Below are 20,117 nucleotides of genomic sequence, written 5' to 3'. Positions count from 1 at the left end.
TTCGAGACGGTCAAAACTAGATGGGTCAGGTGACCAAAAACTTACTATTTTTCGACTTTTTTTACAAAAATTATTTTAATTCACATTTTGAAGCTTTAAAACATTCTAAACATCATGGCACTGACAGAATTTGGAAAACTACTAAAAATAGTAACTTTTTCCATTATGTTTATTCTATGGTACAATGGTGCTCTTTTTGGCCGGGGTCAGAGACCTTACAACAGCTAGGTACATTAGTGACAGTTAGTAGCTAAGCCAAAAAAAATTCCAAGAAAGGATAGAGTCCTCACCTGCATCCATGCAAACAAGACAACAGGTATGTTAGCCTTGAATCCGTTTTACAACAAACCCCAAGTGTAAGTTGCAAAATAGGACCAGTCAAGTGAGCACCGACCTGTGATATATGCTTGATTAACTCCGTAGCTTCACAATAAGCCACAATGCCCTCACTCCTCTCTTTCACATACACACTACGCAATCAAGGCTAAGTGAGGGGCCAAAGCACCGACCTGAGAAACATGCTTGATTAACTCCGTAGCTTCACAGTAGCAATACAGATCAGCCATAGTCTATCTATATGTAGACCAGCCTCGTCAGATATGTATATCGCCTTCCAAATCCCATGGCATACGACTTATGACCAATCAGAACTTGCAAAAATATATGGTATGCTGCCTATCACAGACAAACACCACCATTGTGCCTCTTGTGAATCATTACCATCCCTAAGAAATATTGCCCAATACCCAATTGCGTCTACAATCCGTAGCAAGGTACAGCTACCCATAGGGCCACAACATATTAAATCCTCATATGAGTGAATATAAATCCAAATGGTCCATCATGTATAAAAAAGTTTTCATTAATTTTCAGTTGATTATGAATTTTGTTAGTATTTTGCCATTGCTTTTGACATTACAAACTATCAAATGGGAAAAAAATTCCGACTGTCTATTATTTATCTGATGTTGTATATTCCCTTTTCACCAACATATATGAGAAAATTGGAAATATGTTACTTTGATAAAAACCAAAACCAGACTGAGTAGGTGCAGTTGCACCTACCTGTATAAACATCCGTCTGTAAGCATGTGTAAGAAGCCAAAAGTAGACTCCATAGCCCCAAATTGTGCTTTTGTCTATCTCTGCGCTGTAAGGATTATGTCGGGAAGCCCAACACTTTTTGATTGTATGTGTAATCCAAAAACTGAAATTCATGTGTTGTTGCATGCATGGGAGGTCTTCCGCATACGCCATCTCCCCGGTTCCAGGTGGGCTAGAGTAAGCAAAGGTGAAGCCATCACTAGGTATGCATGTGATCTCGACACGTTCAAAACATACCTCACAATTCCGCAAGTTCCTGTGCCTGTGTGTGTGTGTGTGTGTGTGTGTGTGTGTGTGTGTGTGTGTGTGTGTGTGTGTGTGTGTGTGTGTGTGTGTGTGTGTGTGTGGGGTACTCCTCCATATGCATTGTTCAATGATGAAAGAATCTACTACTGGCTATGCGTAAGAGAAAAATCTACGTTCTCTCTTTGCACCAGGTGTAGGTGTAGGGGTGTGTGTGTGTGTGTGTGTGTGTGTGTGTGTGTGTGTGTGTGTGTGTGTGTGTGTGTGTGTGTGTGTGTGTGTGTGTGTGTGTGTGTGTGTGTGAACACTTCGCGAGGTATAACGTACCTGGATGTGTAGGTGTACTGTCAGTATGAAGGGTGAAGAACATCAAATGCATATGCAAGCAAAGGATTTTCGAAGGACATCATATTTGGCCAATTCCGCAAGAATATGTGTGTGAGTGTGGGCAGTGAAGCACCAGATCCATTAGATAGGGAGAGAGAAAAACTCCTTGATTAAATGCTAAGAAGGTGTGTGAGATGCTGTAGACAACCACCAGCACAGCGCTATGCAGATGGGAATGTGTTTCCTCTACAAGGCTCAGTGCATACTTCTGTCACGGGAGAACTTAGAGGAGATTTGTAGCAAGCCCGAATATGTATCAACACGAGTGTGTGTGCATGTGTGTGTGTGTATCTGTGAATCGATTATGCAAGGCTGTCTAGTATTTTATTATAGGAGGCTCACCACCAAAGGTAGGCATCCCATCATTAATTCTACCCATGTGCATGACAGGCTTCTCCTTCATAAAGTGATAGTCTAGATGTATCATAAATATCAACCAAATGGGTAGCGTTAAACCCATTATGCTATATTTAAGTTGGAAATTAATTGCACATAGTAGTCCAGCCAACATAGGAAAACCGAGCCCACAAGTATGGTAGGCATTAAATGCTTCAAGCTATATTAAGTTGGAGATTTCCACAAAGGTAAGACAACTGAATAGCCATAGTTTTTTCAAGTAAGATACAAACCAAGTACGGAACCATAATTTAGGGATGTAATTTAATATATTGGATTGGACATCTTCAACACTATTTACCAGGTAGGTGCAGATTTGCAAAGAAGTAACATCTTCTCATGATATACCGTATCCCCGATCACGGTGATTGTCTGATTATATTTAACTGAGTTGCCTTTTATCAAACACAAATGGGTGTGTTGAAGCAGGTGTGTAGATGAGTAATTATGAGTGGCTATATATTAGCTCTCATAGATGACATCTAAGATTAGCTTCTGAGTAAATGTGTGTGCAAGTATAAGTCCAAAAGGTGAGGCTCTTTGTCCAAAACCAAACCCATTCTCTAAACCTTGAAGCTTATGTGTATAACAGAGGCCATTTTAAAAGATGTAGGCATGAACCCATGTCCAAGACTGACATCGGCCTAAAGCACCAAAAAGGGAAGCTGTCAGCCAAGGGTTAGCCAACGAATTGTCAGCTAGATAAGTGTGTGTGTGTGTGTGTGTGTGTGTGTGTGTGTGTGTGTGTGTGTGTGTGTGTGTGTGTGTGTGTGTGTGTGTGTGTGTGTGTGTGTGTTGGGGGGGGGGGGGGGGGGGGGGGGGGGGGGAGAGAGAGAGAGAGAGAGAGAGAGAGAGAGAAAGAGAGAGAGAGAGAGAGGGTGAAGAGAAGAGAGAGTGGGAACACAAGGGAGAGATGGGAAGAGAAGGGGAAGGACACACCATCCCCTTCCTTTATTTATTAATTCTTTAACCAAAAAAATCATCCCTTTAAGAGGGTCTTTCAATGGGGGTGTGAGTGAGGTTAGAAAACATAATTTTGTTCTGATTAGCCCTCTCCTCTTATACTAGAGTTATTCATGTCTCTATGTCAAACTCTTAGTCCTCAATGTGTGAGAGGAGGAAGTGTCCCCCTCAGAATCTTTTGAAAGCTCAAAGAGTGGCCTAGCATCAAATCACTGTAAGTAGGGTTTGAGCCTCCAGCCATTTACCATGGTCTTATGAATCTTACCACTGACATCTTGTAGCTTGTAGCTACCATTGCTATACCTTTTCAGCAATATAAATGGCACCTCCCATCTTGTTGGGATCAACTTCAATACCCTTGGTAAAAACTAAATGGCCAAGAAGAGTGACTTTTCATTTCGCAAATGTGGGACTTATCCACATTTAAATGTCCACCTGAAGATTGTAGCCTTCCAAACATTCTTGTACCCTTTCTAAGTATAAAATGTGTGACCTATAAATGCAAACATCATCAATGAATTCCTTTATTGATTTTTCAAAGAGAGGTTGAAAGACAAATGGTACAAATCTTTGAAAGTTTGTTGTGGCATTTGTGAGACCAAATGGCATTACTTGAGGCCTTCTAGTGAAATTTTGATCTAGAAGTAGCCGGAGTAGCCATCACAAATAGTGTAGCATTTATACCCTACAGCTTCATTCAATATTTCATCATGAAATGGGAGAGGGAAGAAGTCCCTCTTGATTGCCACATTGAGAGGCTTGTAGTCGACACACACACACACCATTTCTCATTCTTTTTGGGTGTGACTACTACTAGAGATACCCATTCTCAATCTTAATTGGATATATAAAACCTACCTCAAGTAGTTTCCTTAACTCACTAACTAGAGCTTCTTGTTGAATCACCCAGGTCGTTGTAGTTTTTGTGCTACATACTTGCTTCCTTCTTTGAGTTGGATACGGTGTTCTTCCACTCAAACACCTAAAATCTTACCATAGACATCTATGAAGAGCATTGGGAAGCCCTTCAACATCTTGAGATATTGTATGCACTCATCTGGAGATAAATTAGTAGTCGATGTTTGTTGCAACTTACTTTCTTCCACTAGAGGTTGTATTTTAGGTGGTTCTACCTTGTTTCCTTTCTTCGATGATGACATGTCAAGTGGGTCCACTTTGTTGGGGTCCTGAAGAATTATACACATGATTTCTATGGAGCTATCACTATCTTCCATGATTGAAGACCCATAGTCAAAGGCGGATCAAGAGTCAATAGGAAAATCATCCACCGATGTCTCCAAATCCATGTCTTGTTGCTTACTAGTCTTCACACTAGAGAGGATCTTCTTAGCTTTTGTCGCTTGCATCTTCAGCAAATATCTGCCCTAGTCTTACTTTGCCCTTATTTTCATGAGCCATGACCTCCATAGGATGATTGAATAGCCCTCCCCATTAGTAGGCATCACAAACACATCGAGATCTACCTTTGTATCAAAGGCCTTCACTCTAACAGCATTTACTATTACTACACACCATACCTTAGGATTATTAGCCATCTTTTCTTTGCATGGAGCAACCCTATTTACATTTAGGATAATGCATTATTTGTGCACTCATAACACAAATCTGGGTTCCCCCATCTATGTAGACATTAGAGACGCTTTGCCCCTTGATGTGGGTATCCATGACTGGTAAGATATCTTCTAGATTCCTCCCTAAAATAGCTCCCATGAACTTCGATTTGGGTCGCGCCTGGTGCTAACCATCTTAGTCCACTGTCTCCTCACCTTAGGTGCAAGGTGGAGTGACTGAGACCAAGTGATTTTTGGGCCATGCATACATACATCATGGAGTAAATCATATGGTTTAAAGAGTCACCCAATGTGAAATCTGAAATGCCAATCTTTCATCATGGCTTGGACTACTTTTTGCTTGAATCCCCTTGAGTTTTTCTTCTTCTCAGCTTGGGAAGCCTCTTTATGTCTGGCTTGCTTGACTTGCATAGCATCTACCTCATCCACCTTATACTTCCCTTTATCTTTGTCCCTCTCCTTACTGCACTCACCCACCTTAAACTTAACTTGGTCATCCAAGCTTATGGCATTTACCGTTTGGTTACTAGCAAGTGTCTCAGGTGGCAAAGGAGGAATAGAGGTGGTGATGGCGGTTTATGTTGTTGCATAGGTGGCCTCAAAATTTAAATAGGTGGTGCTTATTGAATTTATGGTGGTGGCAATGGCCTAGCTCTAGGTGATGAAAGCTGACGTTGCCTAGGGCCTCGGTTTAAACCTTGCCTTCTACGATATGGGCAATAGTACATACCATGGCCATCTTCCCCACATTTGTAGCAATGACATTCTTGTCCTTGTCTTTTTTTATCTCTATCAGGTTCTAGGTTGTGACCAAGGGGTGCACGCCCTTGGTATACTTAGTGATTTGAGAGGTTCTCAAACTGGTTTGTGATCCTACCATTGTTTCCTAACGTTGATTCCGTTGGGAAGTTGTTGTCATTGTTGGGAATACTCTGACTCCTTCAGCTTCCTCTTGTTTGACATTTTGGGTTTGTGGGCGCAAATTGTTATCCTTAAGGTGTGTTACTTCAATTGCCACCTCATAAGTGGCATGCAACTGTTAACCCTCACGCACATTCCTATCACCTAAGACGGACACCGTATTATTTATTTGATAGAGTCAGGTACTGGGCTTGTCGGTCCAATAGGAAAAGGGTAAGAGTGATCGCCGATGAGAAGCGTAATCTAACTGGAACATTCAAGGGATTAGTTGGCTAAGCATGGGCGTCCAAGTGTGAATGGGGCGAGCTCATATAAAAGTCAATTAAACCTAAAATTCACTCATTCTCTCATTTGTGCAATTGAAGAGTGCTCTTGCTCCATCTCCATCTTCTTCTTCTTCACCTATGTGTGTGTGTGTGTGTGTATGCGTGAGAGGGGGGAGAGAGAGAGAGAGAGAGAGAGAGAGAGAGAGAGAGAGAGAGAGAGAGAGAGAGAGAGAGAGAGAGAGAGAGAGAGTGTGTGTGTGTGTGTGTGTGATCGAGCATTGCAACGACAGCACGGCGGTGACGAAGCGGTTGAGCGCGGCACAGCGGCGGCTCCTTCTTCTTCGTGGTGAGAAATCCTCCACGATAGCAAGCGTAGAGCGGTGAGTGACACACCATTGCCATCTTTGAGCTTACTAGTTTAGGCTAGTTGCGTGCTTGGAGCCATTTGTGGCTCGCACACAGTGTATCGGCAAGTTCCTTGCATTGACACGTGCAATAGACGCACACATTTTTTGCATCATTGCCGGGGAATGCCATACACTAAGCTTAAATGGCACTCTGTGTTTCTTTGTGGTGCTTTCAATTGTAGGAAAGGTAGAGAAGGAAGGTGTGTGTGTTGAGAAGAGGGAGTTTGTTTTGTTGCTATGTATTTCTTTGTTAATGAGGTTTTGAAAGGTACTGTGTTTTCTTTGTGATAAGGTGTTAGTATTAAGGTTGTAGATCCATAATGTTAGTTCTGTGTAAAGTACAGTAAGTATTTTGTTAGACAATGAGTTGTTGTAGTAGTGTGTTAGTGTGTAAGAGTAGTTGTATTAGTTGTAAGTAGGTAGATTAGGTGTGTATGTGCTCGCGCGCACATCGCGGCCGCGGCGACCTTATACCAAAAAAAAAATTAAAGGTAGGACTGGGATTGCGAATATCTTCCAGACCCAAGCCCAAGCTCACGCTCAGACTCAGACCTCAGTCGCCCTTTAAAATTACGTATTTTAGCCTCACACATAGCTAAAAATCGACTTTTTTTAGGACCAATGGAACTTCGGGTAATCGAACGTTGTGTTGTAAAGCACACTGCGACCCTTTGAGTGATAAGCTCATTTTGAGCTATCACACACATTAATAAAAAAAACCGATCATTAAAAAATATCAAAAAATGAGCGAAAAGGGACGCCTAAAAAAGTAAGCGGTTAACCTTCGAGGTTATTCATCGACGCTTGTAGGGTGCCAAAGGCACATGCATCTGCGCTCTGGTCGTGTGCTAGAGACAGAGCAACTAGAGAGAATTTTGACTTACACGAGTTCTTATTATCCACCTACCTTAGGTTCCGAGACCTCGGCGGGGACCCAAGGTAGTACAAACCAAGACCCAAACATAGTGGCTACGTGACTCTTCCCCTGACTACGACGTCATGGAGGGTTTCCCAATGTCTAATCCCGATAGCTCAAGCCAAGACATGCATGCCATGGACCCACGGGTCTGGACCGAGCGTGCTTAGCCGCTTGAAGGAAACCTTTAGTAGAGCCACTCGCTCCGAACATGGAGCCAACGATGTAAATGAGGGGGGTGGGGAAGTAAATTCGCCATTCATGACCAACGTAGTATCCATGCTCTTAGAGAGTGTGCACGTGAATACTTCATTCACTGCACCCCCTGACTCTTCAGAGCTATTCCCCTCCAAGGTTATATTACCCAATGGTAGAAGCCTTGCCGAAGTGCAAGAGGTTGAGCGATATATCATTGCAGCTAGGGAAAAGGAAAGCGAGATCTTACACAAGACGGAGCAACGAAGAGAGTTAAAAGCGAAAGCTCTTATGTCAATATCTTTGCTAGGAGAGCAATGGAGTACTCCGGAATTAGTGACCACTAAGGGTCAACCCATAGAGAGCCACATTGCATCTAGCTCAAAGGACACCCCTAACACCTCAATCCTAGATAGAGCGTTCTTAAATAAGAACTGGGAGTACGAACTACAAACGGAAACTCTAACCGACCTATACACAGGTCACACCTATCACGTGGGTTGGTTATATGTTCTACAATCCACAATGGGTGCTACTAGTGTGGAGGATCAACAACAAAGAGTTTGTGAGGTCATCCATAGAGTCATTGAGTTAGAGAGACAGAACAAGGGGATCAACATGCCTTCGACGGGTCTCATGAGATTCTTGGATACGGGAAGGCTAAACAACCAACCTTATCACAAATGGAGACTCCCTCGGTAAGTCCGATGGATCCTCCATATGTTGTTTTGCCAGGGGTCTCAGTGCAATCTGAGCCCACAAGTGATAGTTTTACCTTTCCAAGTCTAGCTCATCTTTCCCTTGATGACACCTCGGCTACCATGCCTACCCCAATGATGGGCATGCCAAGAAACACGCCATGGACCTCATTTGTTAGTAAAGCACCGCTACATGGTAGCTCAATGCCTGCAACAGTACCTACAAGTGTGTACCAATCGTATACACCCATGGATACTCGTACTCATGTAGTTGCTACCCCGCCCATTGTTTCAACTACCTATGCTCCACAACCACAACACCCAAGCTCTTATTTCCATGGAACCATACCGGCTAGCATTAGCATGTCACATCCGACGTCTGCTATGCCTAGGGCCACACATATGAACTTTGGACCGCCACATGGCAGAACACCGTAACAAACGTGGAACCCAAGGGCTTCCTATGCGCCAAGACCAATGCCAATACCTACTCCACATGTCGTCTCTGGAGCACCTCCACCCACGGTTGCTGCTCACTTAGGTGACTTGGCAACGTTTGCTCAAGCTATCGGTCGATCTATCGCTGAGAATATGCGTAACACGCCTGATAGAGAGCCTAGAAGTAAGGCAGTACAAATAGCCAAGCTCACACAAAAATTTAGTGGAAACGGGGATGTGAGAAAGCATATCAAAGTGTTTGAATAAATATGAGATTCTCTAGGAGAACACAATGACCCGTATAAGAGTAATGCTTTAAGCCCAACCTTAAGTGGAAAGGCTGGGGATTGGTATAGAACCCTATGGGTGGAAGAAAAAACGGTTTACCCTATTGTTAGGAGACTGTTCTTGAAAGAATACATACGAGAGGGAGTGCTTTGGGGTGTAGCCTCTCAACTCCAGAAAGCCCAACGAGAGGAAGGAGAGTCGGTGAGAGACTTTATTAGTCGCTTGAAGCATTTGAATTCTTGTAGTAATCCAAATGAGTGCTTCAATAATAATCAATTGCTTGATAGATTCATTAGGGGATTACGACATGAGGATATCTACAATGGTCTAGTCATTAGAGGTATCACCACTTGGGAAGCAGTCACCGCCAATGCGATCCAATTGGAAGATAATTTAATGATTCAAGGAGAAAGAGTGTCTGTTGAGCCTAAATCTATTAGCTCGCAAGCATCAGGGCATCAGCCAATGACCCTAAAGCCTATTGCCAAGGAGCCAAAGATATCTGAAATGTTTAGCAGATCTCACAAGGCTATTCAAGAGAGTCTTAGAGACAATCGTGCTCCACAAAACAATCATATGTATCCAAGAAGGGAGCAACAATGGTGCTCAGTATGCTATGGACCGCATAGTACCAGTGAATTCCCTACTTTTAGAGTAAAATTCAATGGGAACTGCAATGCCTGTGGGAGGTATGGTCATCAAGCTAAGGATTGCATAATATTTAAGCGCGTGATGGCCAATAGACCAACCTTAGCATGGACAGACACACCTCGAGTACCTGCATTGATGTCGGCCCCACCTCTTGAACAAACGTCACAACACATGGTCCCTAGGACCCAAAATGTTGTTCAAACAACACCCTTACCACCTCCAGTGCTAGGACCGCAACCACCACATCCGAGAATCACTTCTGTGAATCAAGTGGGTTGTGAGTCATCTATGGCTTGTTTGGAAGGCTGTGAGGAAGATATAGACCTTAATATTGCCTATGGGATTGATGCGCTTGAAGAAAGTCCACAATACTATATGGAGGACTATTGGGGACAAGTCAAGCCTGTCTATCAAGTAGCTGCTCTTGCGGCAAGAGGCCAAAATATCAATTACACTGCTAAGAGACCACCTCTTCAATGCTATGAGTGTGGAGGTCCATATCGTGTGGCCGAGTGTCCTATTAGGCTACAAAAGAATGCCACACTAATGAAAACCAATCAAGCGAGCACGTTTACAATGCCGATACTCATGTGTAATCGATGTGGCATAGATCATTTGATTGTCCATTGTCCAAATAATCCAAACGCGCCGAAGATCATGCCATTAAACTTGATTGAGGTTACCGAGGAGCCATCACAAAGTACACATGTGATACCAGTAAACATACTCACACAATCGATGCTCCAAAAATAAATTTATATTCTTAAGGAAAGAGACACGGCATCAATTACCCAATCTCAAAAAAAGAAGAAAACACGAAGGAAGAGATCGCAAAAAGCAACGAAGTCAGACCCCAGTTCAAAGACCAACATAGGGATTGGTGCCGACCCCGTATATATGAACGACATTGAAGAGGATTCTGATTCAGGTGAAACCATGGAGACCAAAACGACCACTAAGATAGAAACCAACAAGGAAGATCTTCATGAGCCACAATGGCCAGGATCCGAGAAGAAGATAGGAACTTATCCAAACCCTATAGAGGAGATCGAGCGAGTCAAGCAATTAAGGAGTTTGGTAGAAGATACCCAAAGGGATCTAGAACCAGCACCTACGCATATCCAGATTACAGACACCGTGTTCCCTACGCAACAACAACCTCACCAAGTTCATAGACCCTTAGCCATACCTAGTGTCATCCAAGAAGAAAGTGACTTAAAGTCATGGAAAAGTGGGCGTACGCACTTCTTGTTGGAAAGAATGTTTACAGAGGGACTACCTGATCCTATCGAAGAAATGGAGATCCCATCTTCCCCACGTCAAGGGGCTGAAGCCCAAAAGATGCCATTAAACATTGCCAAATTGATGGATTTCATGTCTTCAGAAGTTAGAATCACCATCATGTCCAAACTATATAAAGACCTTGAGTTAGTCTCAGCTCTTCGCGCCTTCCTCAATGGAGAACTAAAGTTTGGGCTACCACAATTTGCACAGATGGATGGAGCTGGTGAGATGCCAATAGAGGACGAACACTTAGATCCACAACCCAACTTAAATGAGAACCTTGTTATAGAAATACATGTTAACAAGTTGGGACAATGCTTTGAGGGTGATAAATCCAATGCGACCATACCAATCACTACTAAGGGATTAAATGTGAAGGGAATCCTTGATGGTGGTGCTGGGGTTAGCATTGTGACTTAAAATTGCTGGGAAACTATGGGAAGACCTCACCTTGCGACCACAACAACTGTTTATGCGTTTGATTATCTTGCAATTTAATGTTTATTGCTAACAAATGTTTAAAATTCTGTTACCAATCAAATTGTCTGCCTACAACTGTATATGCTTTTTAATTGTATATGAGAATTCAATTACTGTGCCAATTTGTTTGATTTTGCAGTGACTGAAGAAGGCTAAGGACATTCATCTCAAATGCTCTTCCGCCTCGACGAACGAGCTTCAACTCAATAGCTTCCGAGGACGGAAACTACATCAGGAAGGGGGGCATGTTAACCCTCACGCACATTCCTATCACTTAAGACGGACACCGTATTATTTATTTGGTAGAGTCAGGTACCCGGGCTTGTCGGTCCAATAGGAAAAGGGTAAGGGTGATCGTTGATGAGAGGCGCACCCTAACTGGAATATTCAAGGGATTAGTTGACTAAGCATGGGTGTCCAAGTGTGAATGGGGTGAGCTCATATAAAAGTCAACTAAACCTAAAATTCACTCATTCTCTCATTTGTGCAATTGAAGAGTGCTCTTGCTCCATCTCCATCATCTTCTTCTTCTTCACCTCTTTGTGTGTGTGTGTGTATGTATGCGTGAGAGGGAGAGAGAGAGAGAGAGAGAGAGTGTGTGTGATGGAGCATTGCGACGACGGCACGGCGGCGGCGAAGCGGTTGAGCGCGGCACAGCGTCAGCTCCTTCTCCTTTGCGGCGAGGAATCCTCCACGACAGCAAGCGTAGAGCGGTGAGTCACACACCATCGCCATCTTTGAGCTTACTAGTTTAAGCTAGTTGCATGCTTGGAGCCATTTGTGGCTCGCACACAGTGTATCGGGAAGTTCCTTGCATTGACACGTGCGATAGACGCGCACAGAAACCTTCCCCTAACCTTCTCTTTTAGCGACGGCCACAATCTAGCTACAAACCGATCCTTTAGGAATTTTTGTGCCACTTCTCCTTCCTTTAATGAGGCAGCCCATCGGCCCACAAATAAACAGATTTTGACTCATAAGTTGCATAATCTATAAACTATAAACTACCCTGCTTCAGTTAACAATTGCCATAATTTTTCAAATGTGGTCCCCTTCCCAAAACGTTTCTCAAAGCCAACTCTTAGCAAATTCCACTCCTCCGTAATAGCTTGAGGAAGAGCATTGTACCTACGACCAAGATTTACCTTCCACTTTCATTAAAATTGGGAAGATGCGCAGGCATGAGACGCCGATGTCTCTTTTGGAGACAACACAAGCTATCCCAGTGTTGTCCAAAAAATTTGCAATGTCCTCCCCTACCTTGCCAATAAATGTAGGGAAAGCAATATTGACCATGATCACAATTACAAAAGCTACAAGCTTATTTTCTAAAAGGCTTTTTTTTGTAAAAAGATATTTAAAACCGAGGCAAATAATGAAAGGATGTTGTAATTACACCAAGATAAAAATTACAACATCAAAAGAGATCTCACGATTCACTAAAGTTAGGATGAAAGGTTCATTGGAAGCGTTGATCTTCCACAATTGCTCATCACCAAATATTATTGTTACGATTTGCTAATAGAATATCTTGCGATCCAAGATTACCCAAATTGATTGAATCTATTGCAGTGCAAAAGGTTGACCCTATGGGAATGGTTGATTCTCGTGATTCATTACATAATCACATGGAAAGCATCATACCTTCATGGTGGTAGTGGCAAGTTGTATTTTTAGGCAAAGATATTGTCGGTGTTGGTAACTTTGCATTTGTAGCACCACAAGAAATACTTATCAAAATCCTCTAGCTCCAAGATAGCCCCTCTATACACAAGCCACATTCTGACTTACCTCAACATCATGAGCTTCTGTGAGGGAGGCACGGATACCTAGCTAGGTAGGATTGGGGGCAGGGGACCGCCGGTCCAGTGGGTAGGTGGGATTGGGGGAGGGGACGGTGGGCCAATTGTACCTAGCTAGGTATGCGATGCCTCTCGAGCAGAAGCTCATGATGTTATGCATTGCATGAAAAACACTGAAAAAGGCTCCGTTTTCTACATGAGAAAATTTACAAATCTTCTTGTGATATAGCTATCTCTTGAAAAAGTTTAATCTGCCTCTCTGTCAAAAGACAACAGAAGAACCATCCAAACCAAAGAGAGGATTTATGAGGTAAGTCGTGAGTCTTACCACCTCCACAAGCCCTAGCTGTACTACTATATAGTAGGTGGTGAATTCATTGCCATAGCCTTGGTGGAGTAGTAGCCACCCTTATATATGTGGAGAGCATTCTCCTTTTTCCAGGCAAAGGGTAGTTTCAAAGACTTTGTTGAGTGTGAGAGCGAAAATAATGAAATTTATCCTCTTTACTCGTAGTTGTGCAGTCCTTCGCTATCGAGAAGATTGCTATATGAATGCACCTGCACTCCTTAGAGCCAGAGAGAGAGTGAGCATAAGGTGTTTTTAAGTGCTGGGGTGAGAGGTGTTGCAGGTGGTGGCATAGGTGTGGAAAATCCAGGTGTAATGCTACTGACATGATTGTGTCTGTGCAGATGTCAAATGAGATTATAACCATCCCTTTGTCACTTTGGGGGACATTAATGGGAGGAGTGTACGTGGCGATGGAAATAACAGAAACTCATATTTTTTCTTGAGTTTTTGTGCCTTGAGCCTCGATGAGGACTTGAGATTGGTTGGCAAGAGAATGTAGGGTTCAGTATTTCTTGAAGGCTTACTACAGAGCAACTAGGTAAAGAGGGTTTCCATTGAATTCTTCATAGCTTCACGTATCTCTTCTTACTCCTCCGTGGTCCAATTGGAAAATTCCTACAACCACTCATCCATTATGGATTGCAAACATAATCAACATTGCAAATTGAAGGGTCTTAGAGCTATCCTCAGTGGGGGCACCAGTGAAATGATGCGGGGAAATCACAGTAAAAACCGATTAACAAGGTAGAAGATGGATCACAGATGCCAATGGCACACTTCAGAAAGAAGCATCCATTATGTCAATGACCACTTAGTTCACAAGCATGAGAGCCAAATGAAAGCGAGTGGAGATGAGCCCATTGCTTCAAAAATGGTTTTTTTTTTTTTTTTTTTGGCATTGGCGCATGTGTTGTTAGTAGGTTAGAAGGGTGTTAGTGGTTAGTGCGCCGAGGTGATACTACATGTCACATAGTAATAGCTACCTTTTTTTTTTGTGTAAGGTTGTGTGGGATGCCTAGTGTAGTGTGTGCATCGTAGAGTGAGTATGCATAAGTGTATGCATATCATAGTATGCATGGTAGCCTCCCTAGCGTATGGTGCATGTGTAACATAGGTGCCTTGAAGTGTGCATGGTGCTACTATGCTCGTCGGGTGCACATAGCATAAGCAATATAATGTGGGTGTCCGACAATGCATGGTCTAGTGGTTGTGTCTAGTGTATTGTTTGGTGTATATGTTGTCAAGTGATGGTGATGGCCTCCTTATATAGATGCAGGGAAGGAGATTAGTGGCCTAACCTCTACTTAAACTAAGATGGTGCAATGAGTATGGGGCTCCTCCACTCACTATCCTGTGGTGATGATGGGATGCTATGTTGGCTAGGCCTTCACTATACTAGCCATGTGGGCTATCATTATTTTAGGGAAAAACATGATGACTACAACGGGGGAGAGAGATGGTAGGGTCGAGGGGAAAACATGGAAATTACATGGGGTTGTAGCAAAAATGCTACATTATTGAGAGGAAAGAGGGAGAAAGAGGGTTATTTACAGGAGTTCTTGCTGACGTTGATGAAGGTGAAGCCCATCTGTAGAGGATAAACTCTTGTTACTCCTGTTAGAAGTTGTTCAAATGGTGCTTACTTGTAACGATGATATATACTGGCACATAGCACTAATGAAGTTGACATGGTGGCAAGGTGATGATGCCGCTCTTCTTTGACAGTGCTGATTAAGAGAGAGAGAGAGAGAGAGAGAGAGAGAGAGAGAGAGAGAGAGACTTATTGTACATTGGATGCATGCATGTGTGCATGTGTATCTATATGTGTGCATATGTATATGAGATAGAGTGTGTTTGTGTTTCAAGAGTGAAGGTATGTGTATGCATATCTATGATTTGGGGTTGGGGGGGGGGGGGGGGGGGAGTATTTTAACATAGTAGGAAACTATCCCAAAAGACCTTAAGGAGAGTTGAACTCAAGACCTGTTATTCAACCTCTTCCAAACAACCAAGGTGTGGACCAATGGTGACAAATATGGCATATCCTAAGGGCATCCAAAAAAATGAGCTGGACGATCGAGCACACACCAAGAACTCGGAGGAATCTTGTCTGCTGGTACCGCATGGCTAGTTCATGATGACGCCTTTTTCTTTATGTTTTTTACAAGGGGAGTTGACTAAGCATGTTTTTATGCATATGTAGGTCTCTGTAAGAAAGAGTTGACACTTGTCCTATTCCTCTGAAAAGGGATGTTGAGTAGTGACTTGCACTCTTTGTTTTTCATACAATCATTTGGCATTTCAACTAAGTGCTGTTCACCCTCTCAGATTAGAGATAAATGAGCTGTATTATTTTATTACTAATTTGTAAGACAAGAGAAACTGAGAACGCCAACTTTGGTAGCCATGTCTAGTTCACTGCAATGCCATAAGAAACTCACTGCAATGCCATAAGATGTATACCCATTCGCTCAAGAAAACTTGTGTAGATTCATTCAGGCGTCTGTAGGGGGTCTTTACAATAAAGAGCTAAATGCTTGTTAGACCTCTTGTGCAACACCATGTGCACCAAACTTCTTAATCTTTTAGAGGGTCTATCAAACAATGTCATCAAAAACTTAAATAGGGAACCACCACCCAAGATAAGTGGACTTGAAATGTAAACAAGCTGCTTAACTGCATTTCATGTGAGGGTAGAGGACCCTTCAAAAATAAGAACGTCAAGACTTTTGAAAAATTGCATAAGCAAGCATTTTGTTGAACCCAACTTTCTAAGAAAATTTCACTTTTGGTCTTGAAGCACTGAGTCCACCCAAAAAGGACCCACAGTAAAGTAAGAGATTAGCTCTCTAGCACTAGGGCAGGCTACGACAGACAAGCTTGAGGAAGTTCTTCAAGCAAAGATGGTCACCCTATTGCATGGCTTATACAACTCTAGAGAATTTTACAAGGCCAGCATCAGACACCACATAAAACAACAAAACATGAGGCTTACAACAAATACAGCACGGTCACAAACTATTGGGCTAAAATAAAACAGACAATAGCATAACACAACATAAATACAATTACACCATTGTCATATAAAACTGTTACAGGTCCCATTCCTGGGTATCCAAAAACAATGCCCCATTTCTGGGTTATCGAAACAATCCCCACAAAGAGAAGGTGTGCATTTGCTAAGCTGTACCTATAAGCTTAAACTAAGAATGTGGGTGACATCAATCAGGAGAATGCACAATCAACATACCTCTTTAGGTGAACTTCTCTAAATGGAACGCACTACTTACCCAACATCATCTTCACAAACTCCTCGTAATTAATCTGACCATCCCCATCGACATCAGCCTCTCTAATCATCTCGTCAACCTCATCATCACTTAGCTTCTCCCCAAGGTTGGTCATAACATGGCGCAGCTCAGCAGCTGAAATAAACCCATTTTGATCCTTGTCAAACACACGAAAAGCCTCCTTGAGCTCTTCCTCAGAGTCCGTATCCTTCATTTTGCGGGCCATGAGGTTGAGAAACTCAGCAAAATCAATGGTTCCGTTTCCATCTGCATCAACCTCGTTAATCATATCCTGCAGCTCTGCTTCAGTGGGGTTTTGGCCCAACGATCTCATAACTGTACCCAGCTCCTTTGTGGTGATGCAACCTGCAGCCATAACACACAAGCCAGAGTCATAGCATGATCCAAACACTTAAGAACTGATTAAAATTTGATTCTGTTGGGCCATGGTCATGCACATATGAGCAAAAAACAGCGACTCCCTTTTCAGCTCCGGGTACATTTGTACTTGGCTTCAAAGTTCAAAGAACTGACAACCTCTTGGGTATTTTTCACCTATTGCTACATTATGCAGACATGGTACACCACCACATTTGACACACTTTGTCCCTCTTAAACTACTAACTACTAGCATCTTCTAGTTGACATTCCACAAGTTTCAGCCTCAGCCTTTGTTTTCAATTCTTATCAGCTTTTACTGCTCTCGCCGGACATCCAGAAAGAAAACTAACAATCTCAGAAGTTAAAGAAAGAGAAGACTAGTGCTTTTTTCTGCTGTTTCTGCCATCTTGTACACAGTCACATTGGGAAATAATTTGCTTCCAAAATATGGACCTGCCAATGGTCGATCTACACCCCCATAAAAAAAGACAGCTGCCATATGAAGAATTATTAATAAACTCTGCAATATAAGGATCAAAGCTTTATAGAAGTACTATGAAAGCCCATTCCACCATTGCCATGACAGCTACTAGCATCAAAAGTTCAGGTTACTAGCAATTGCACTCTTTTCACCTGCTTAAACTTCCAAATATGTTCTTCACAATTTTAAAGCACAGGGATCTGCCCATAGCAAAACCAGATCCAGCAATCAAACTCTCAGTCTTTGCTACTAATACAAAACCTACAAGACTCCTGCCTCTACAAGCTGTCAAGAGACCTTTAGGCAGTCCTGTTGTCCCAGCTCTTAAGTCGCCAATTACCAGATAGCCTCAAAGTCGCTCTTCCAGTTGCTAATGTTAACACCTACCCAAACTCATCAAGTTGCTAACAGTCAAAACCTATTCAATCTTATCATTCAAAGCTGCTGCTTCGAAGAAGAAGCAATTGCGCCCCAAGCTTAGACAAGATGAACCATTCGAAGGTTCAAGCATTAAGCTACTCATCTATTTGCAGCAAGGATTTTAAAGAGGACAGAAGAGAGAAAAGGGCAAATGAGAGAGTTTGAACTTTAGATCATGAAGGATCTATCAGATATAGTCTGGGATAATCCAAATGGGCTGATTAACTGAAAGATTATTCTTATGTTTCTCCCGAATTTTCTTTTTTGCAGAGGATCATCAAATATGGTTTTACAGGCTTCTGATGCAGAATAAAATAAAGAACTTGGTAATGTTGTTCCCTTCTCTAAATCTATTGATTTCAGCCATACCTTCTCTTGATACCTGTAATAAAACGATAGGCTATCCATTGGGTGACAATCTCTCTAGAACGTTAGTCACTAATGTGACCATCATCTTCCATAATGGATAGTTTTCTATTTCTTTGCCTACATAAAGATTGGAATTACAAAATTTAAGAAGGGATCGTATACTTGCACAAAACGCACAATCAAGAGAGACAAGAAAGAAAATATTGAACTAAGTAAACGAACAGCTGATAATTCACCTTACCAGGAAACCACTTCTTAAAAATAAACAAAAGGAAAGCAATGGCTTAAATAAAAGAGATGTTCTCAACTACCTTGCAGAACTAATATATATCTGGTAAATACCAGATGCAAATCATAGTGTAACTATAAGTTTACCTAGATGAATCCAGTATAAGCCCAGATTCACCTTTAGAGGACAGCGCAAGGTATAGTCTAATGGCGGTCATCCACAAGACAATATAACCATCAAATCCATCATGCATAGTATTGGGTAAATACTACTACATTCACACTAACATCATCAGTGCCCAATAGTGGGTGCCAAACTAGGTACTAGTCACCCACATAGCATAGTTACCAGGAACGGGAAACCGGAACGGGAACGGGGAACGGGAACGCGGAACAAAATGCCATTCCCTGTTACGGGTACTCACGTCTGAAACACGGAACGGAGACCTGAAAACGACCATTCCCTGTTACTATGCCACACAGACACGAGCATACATCAATAGAAGACCCAAGATCTGAGTTACTGTCAAAACTCTAGCGATGCAGAGCAGACTCATCCATAATGAACCGTTGCTCACTACCGCAGCTCTAACACGGGGTTGAATCTGAGTTAAAAGCCAGCTCTACGCATCCATGGACCCATGTTTACATGCAAAAAAGCTGTATAATCTTCTTTAATTACTGAATATAGCAGAAAGATCTTGTTGCATGCTGGACTTGCATAAAAGGACTCAAAACATTGTGTGAAACCTCCATGATCTCAAGGCAACAGTAGCATGCATGCTACAGCAAAAAGAAAAGCAGTCCTAGACTAGAATTTCACTAGTACCAAGGTCACTATTACAAAGTAGAGGCTATGAATCATGATCTGTGAAACATAGGAAGAATCACCCATCACTACCGACACGTGCGCGCCACATTATACACCTGACACCACAAACTATGTACGCTCTACAAGCGAAAGGCACCAACTTGGATCGCCAAGCTAAATTTCATTCAAGAAAACGAAAATGTAGAACCGTACGCAATAAATCCAAGTTGCAGGATTGAGAGACGTTTACCGAGACAATCAGGATCTAGTAATGTAAATCGATACAAGTAGATCTAACTCGCTGTAAATCAACAGTCGAATCGCGAAAACCCTAGCAGGATAGAACAATACCGTCGCCATCTTTGTCGAAGAGGCTGAATGCTTCTTTGAACTCAGAAATCTGGTCGCTGGAGAGCTGCTCCACCATCTTCGGCTTCCTGCGCTTCGCGGCCTCCTTGCAACCCCGTGCCGAAGTAGAAGAGAGTGTACTGCGTGAGCTTGAGGTCAACCGAGGAGACCTATTCCAAATGAGATTATAAAGATATAGTCAATTTTAAGCAAATGTGAGGGTGAGCCCATTTTGCTTCTCAAGCAAACAAAGTGCTCACAATAACGTAGCGTGGAGACTCCAATCAAATCTATAGTTTATCTCACACATACACACACACAATTGAAGGGGACACGCAAAAGGGGGCCTACCAACCTACATCGAGCAAGCAAAGACTCTCACTACGAGGGGTGGACATAACGGTGTGGC

General features: G+C 42.5%; 1 protein-coding gene across 1 annotated transcript; it reads right to left on the bottom strand.

Moving 5' to 3' along the window:
* Positions 1-16,429: 16,429 nt before the first annotated feature.
* Positions 16,430-19,885, bottom strand: LOC147423431 (calmodulin-6-like). Its single transcript, XM_086501001.1, has 2 exons — positions 19,712-19,885; positions 16,430-17,036 (listed from the first exon to the last, which is right to left on the bottom strand). The coding sequence occupies exons 1-2, from the start codon at positions 19,785-19,787 to the stop codon at positions 16,663-16,665; spliced, it is 450 nt and encodes a 149-aa protein (XP_086357127.1). The 5' UTR covers positions 19,788-19,885; the 3' UTR covers positions 16,430-16,662.
* Positions 19,886-20,117: the final 232 nt, after the last annotated feature.

Source organism: Adiantum capillus-veneris, chromosome 26 (assembly GCF_014529385.1).
Source record: "Adiantum capillus-veneris isolate H3 chromosome 26, ASM1452938v2, whole genome shotgun sequence".
NCBI lineage: Eukaryota > Viridiplantae > Streptophyta > Polypodiopsida > Polypodiales > Pteridaceae > Adiantum > Adiantum capillus-veneris.
This window is presented reverse-complemented; position numbering and strand designations above follow the sequence as displayed.

Excerpts from the sequence above, each read along its gene's own strand:
- LOC147423431 (XM_086501001.1), bottom strand. The coding sequence starts at position 19,787 with ATGGTGGAGCAGCTCTCCAGCGACCAGATTTCTGAGTTCAAAGAAGCA. Across the intron at positions 17,037-19,711 it reads CTTCGACAAAGATGGCGACG|GTTGCATCACCACAAAGGAG; the intron begins GTATTGTTCTAT and ends TTATGGCTGCAG.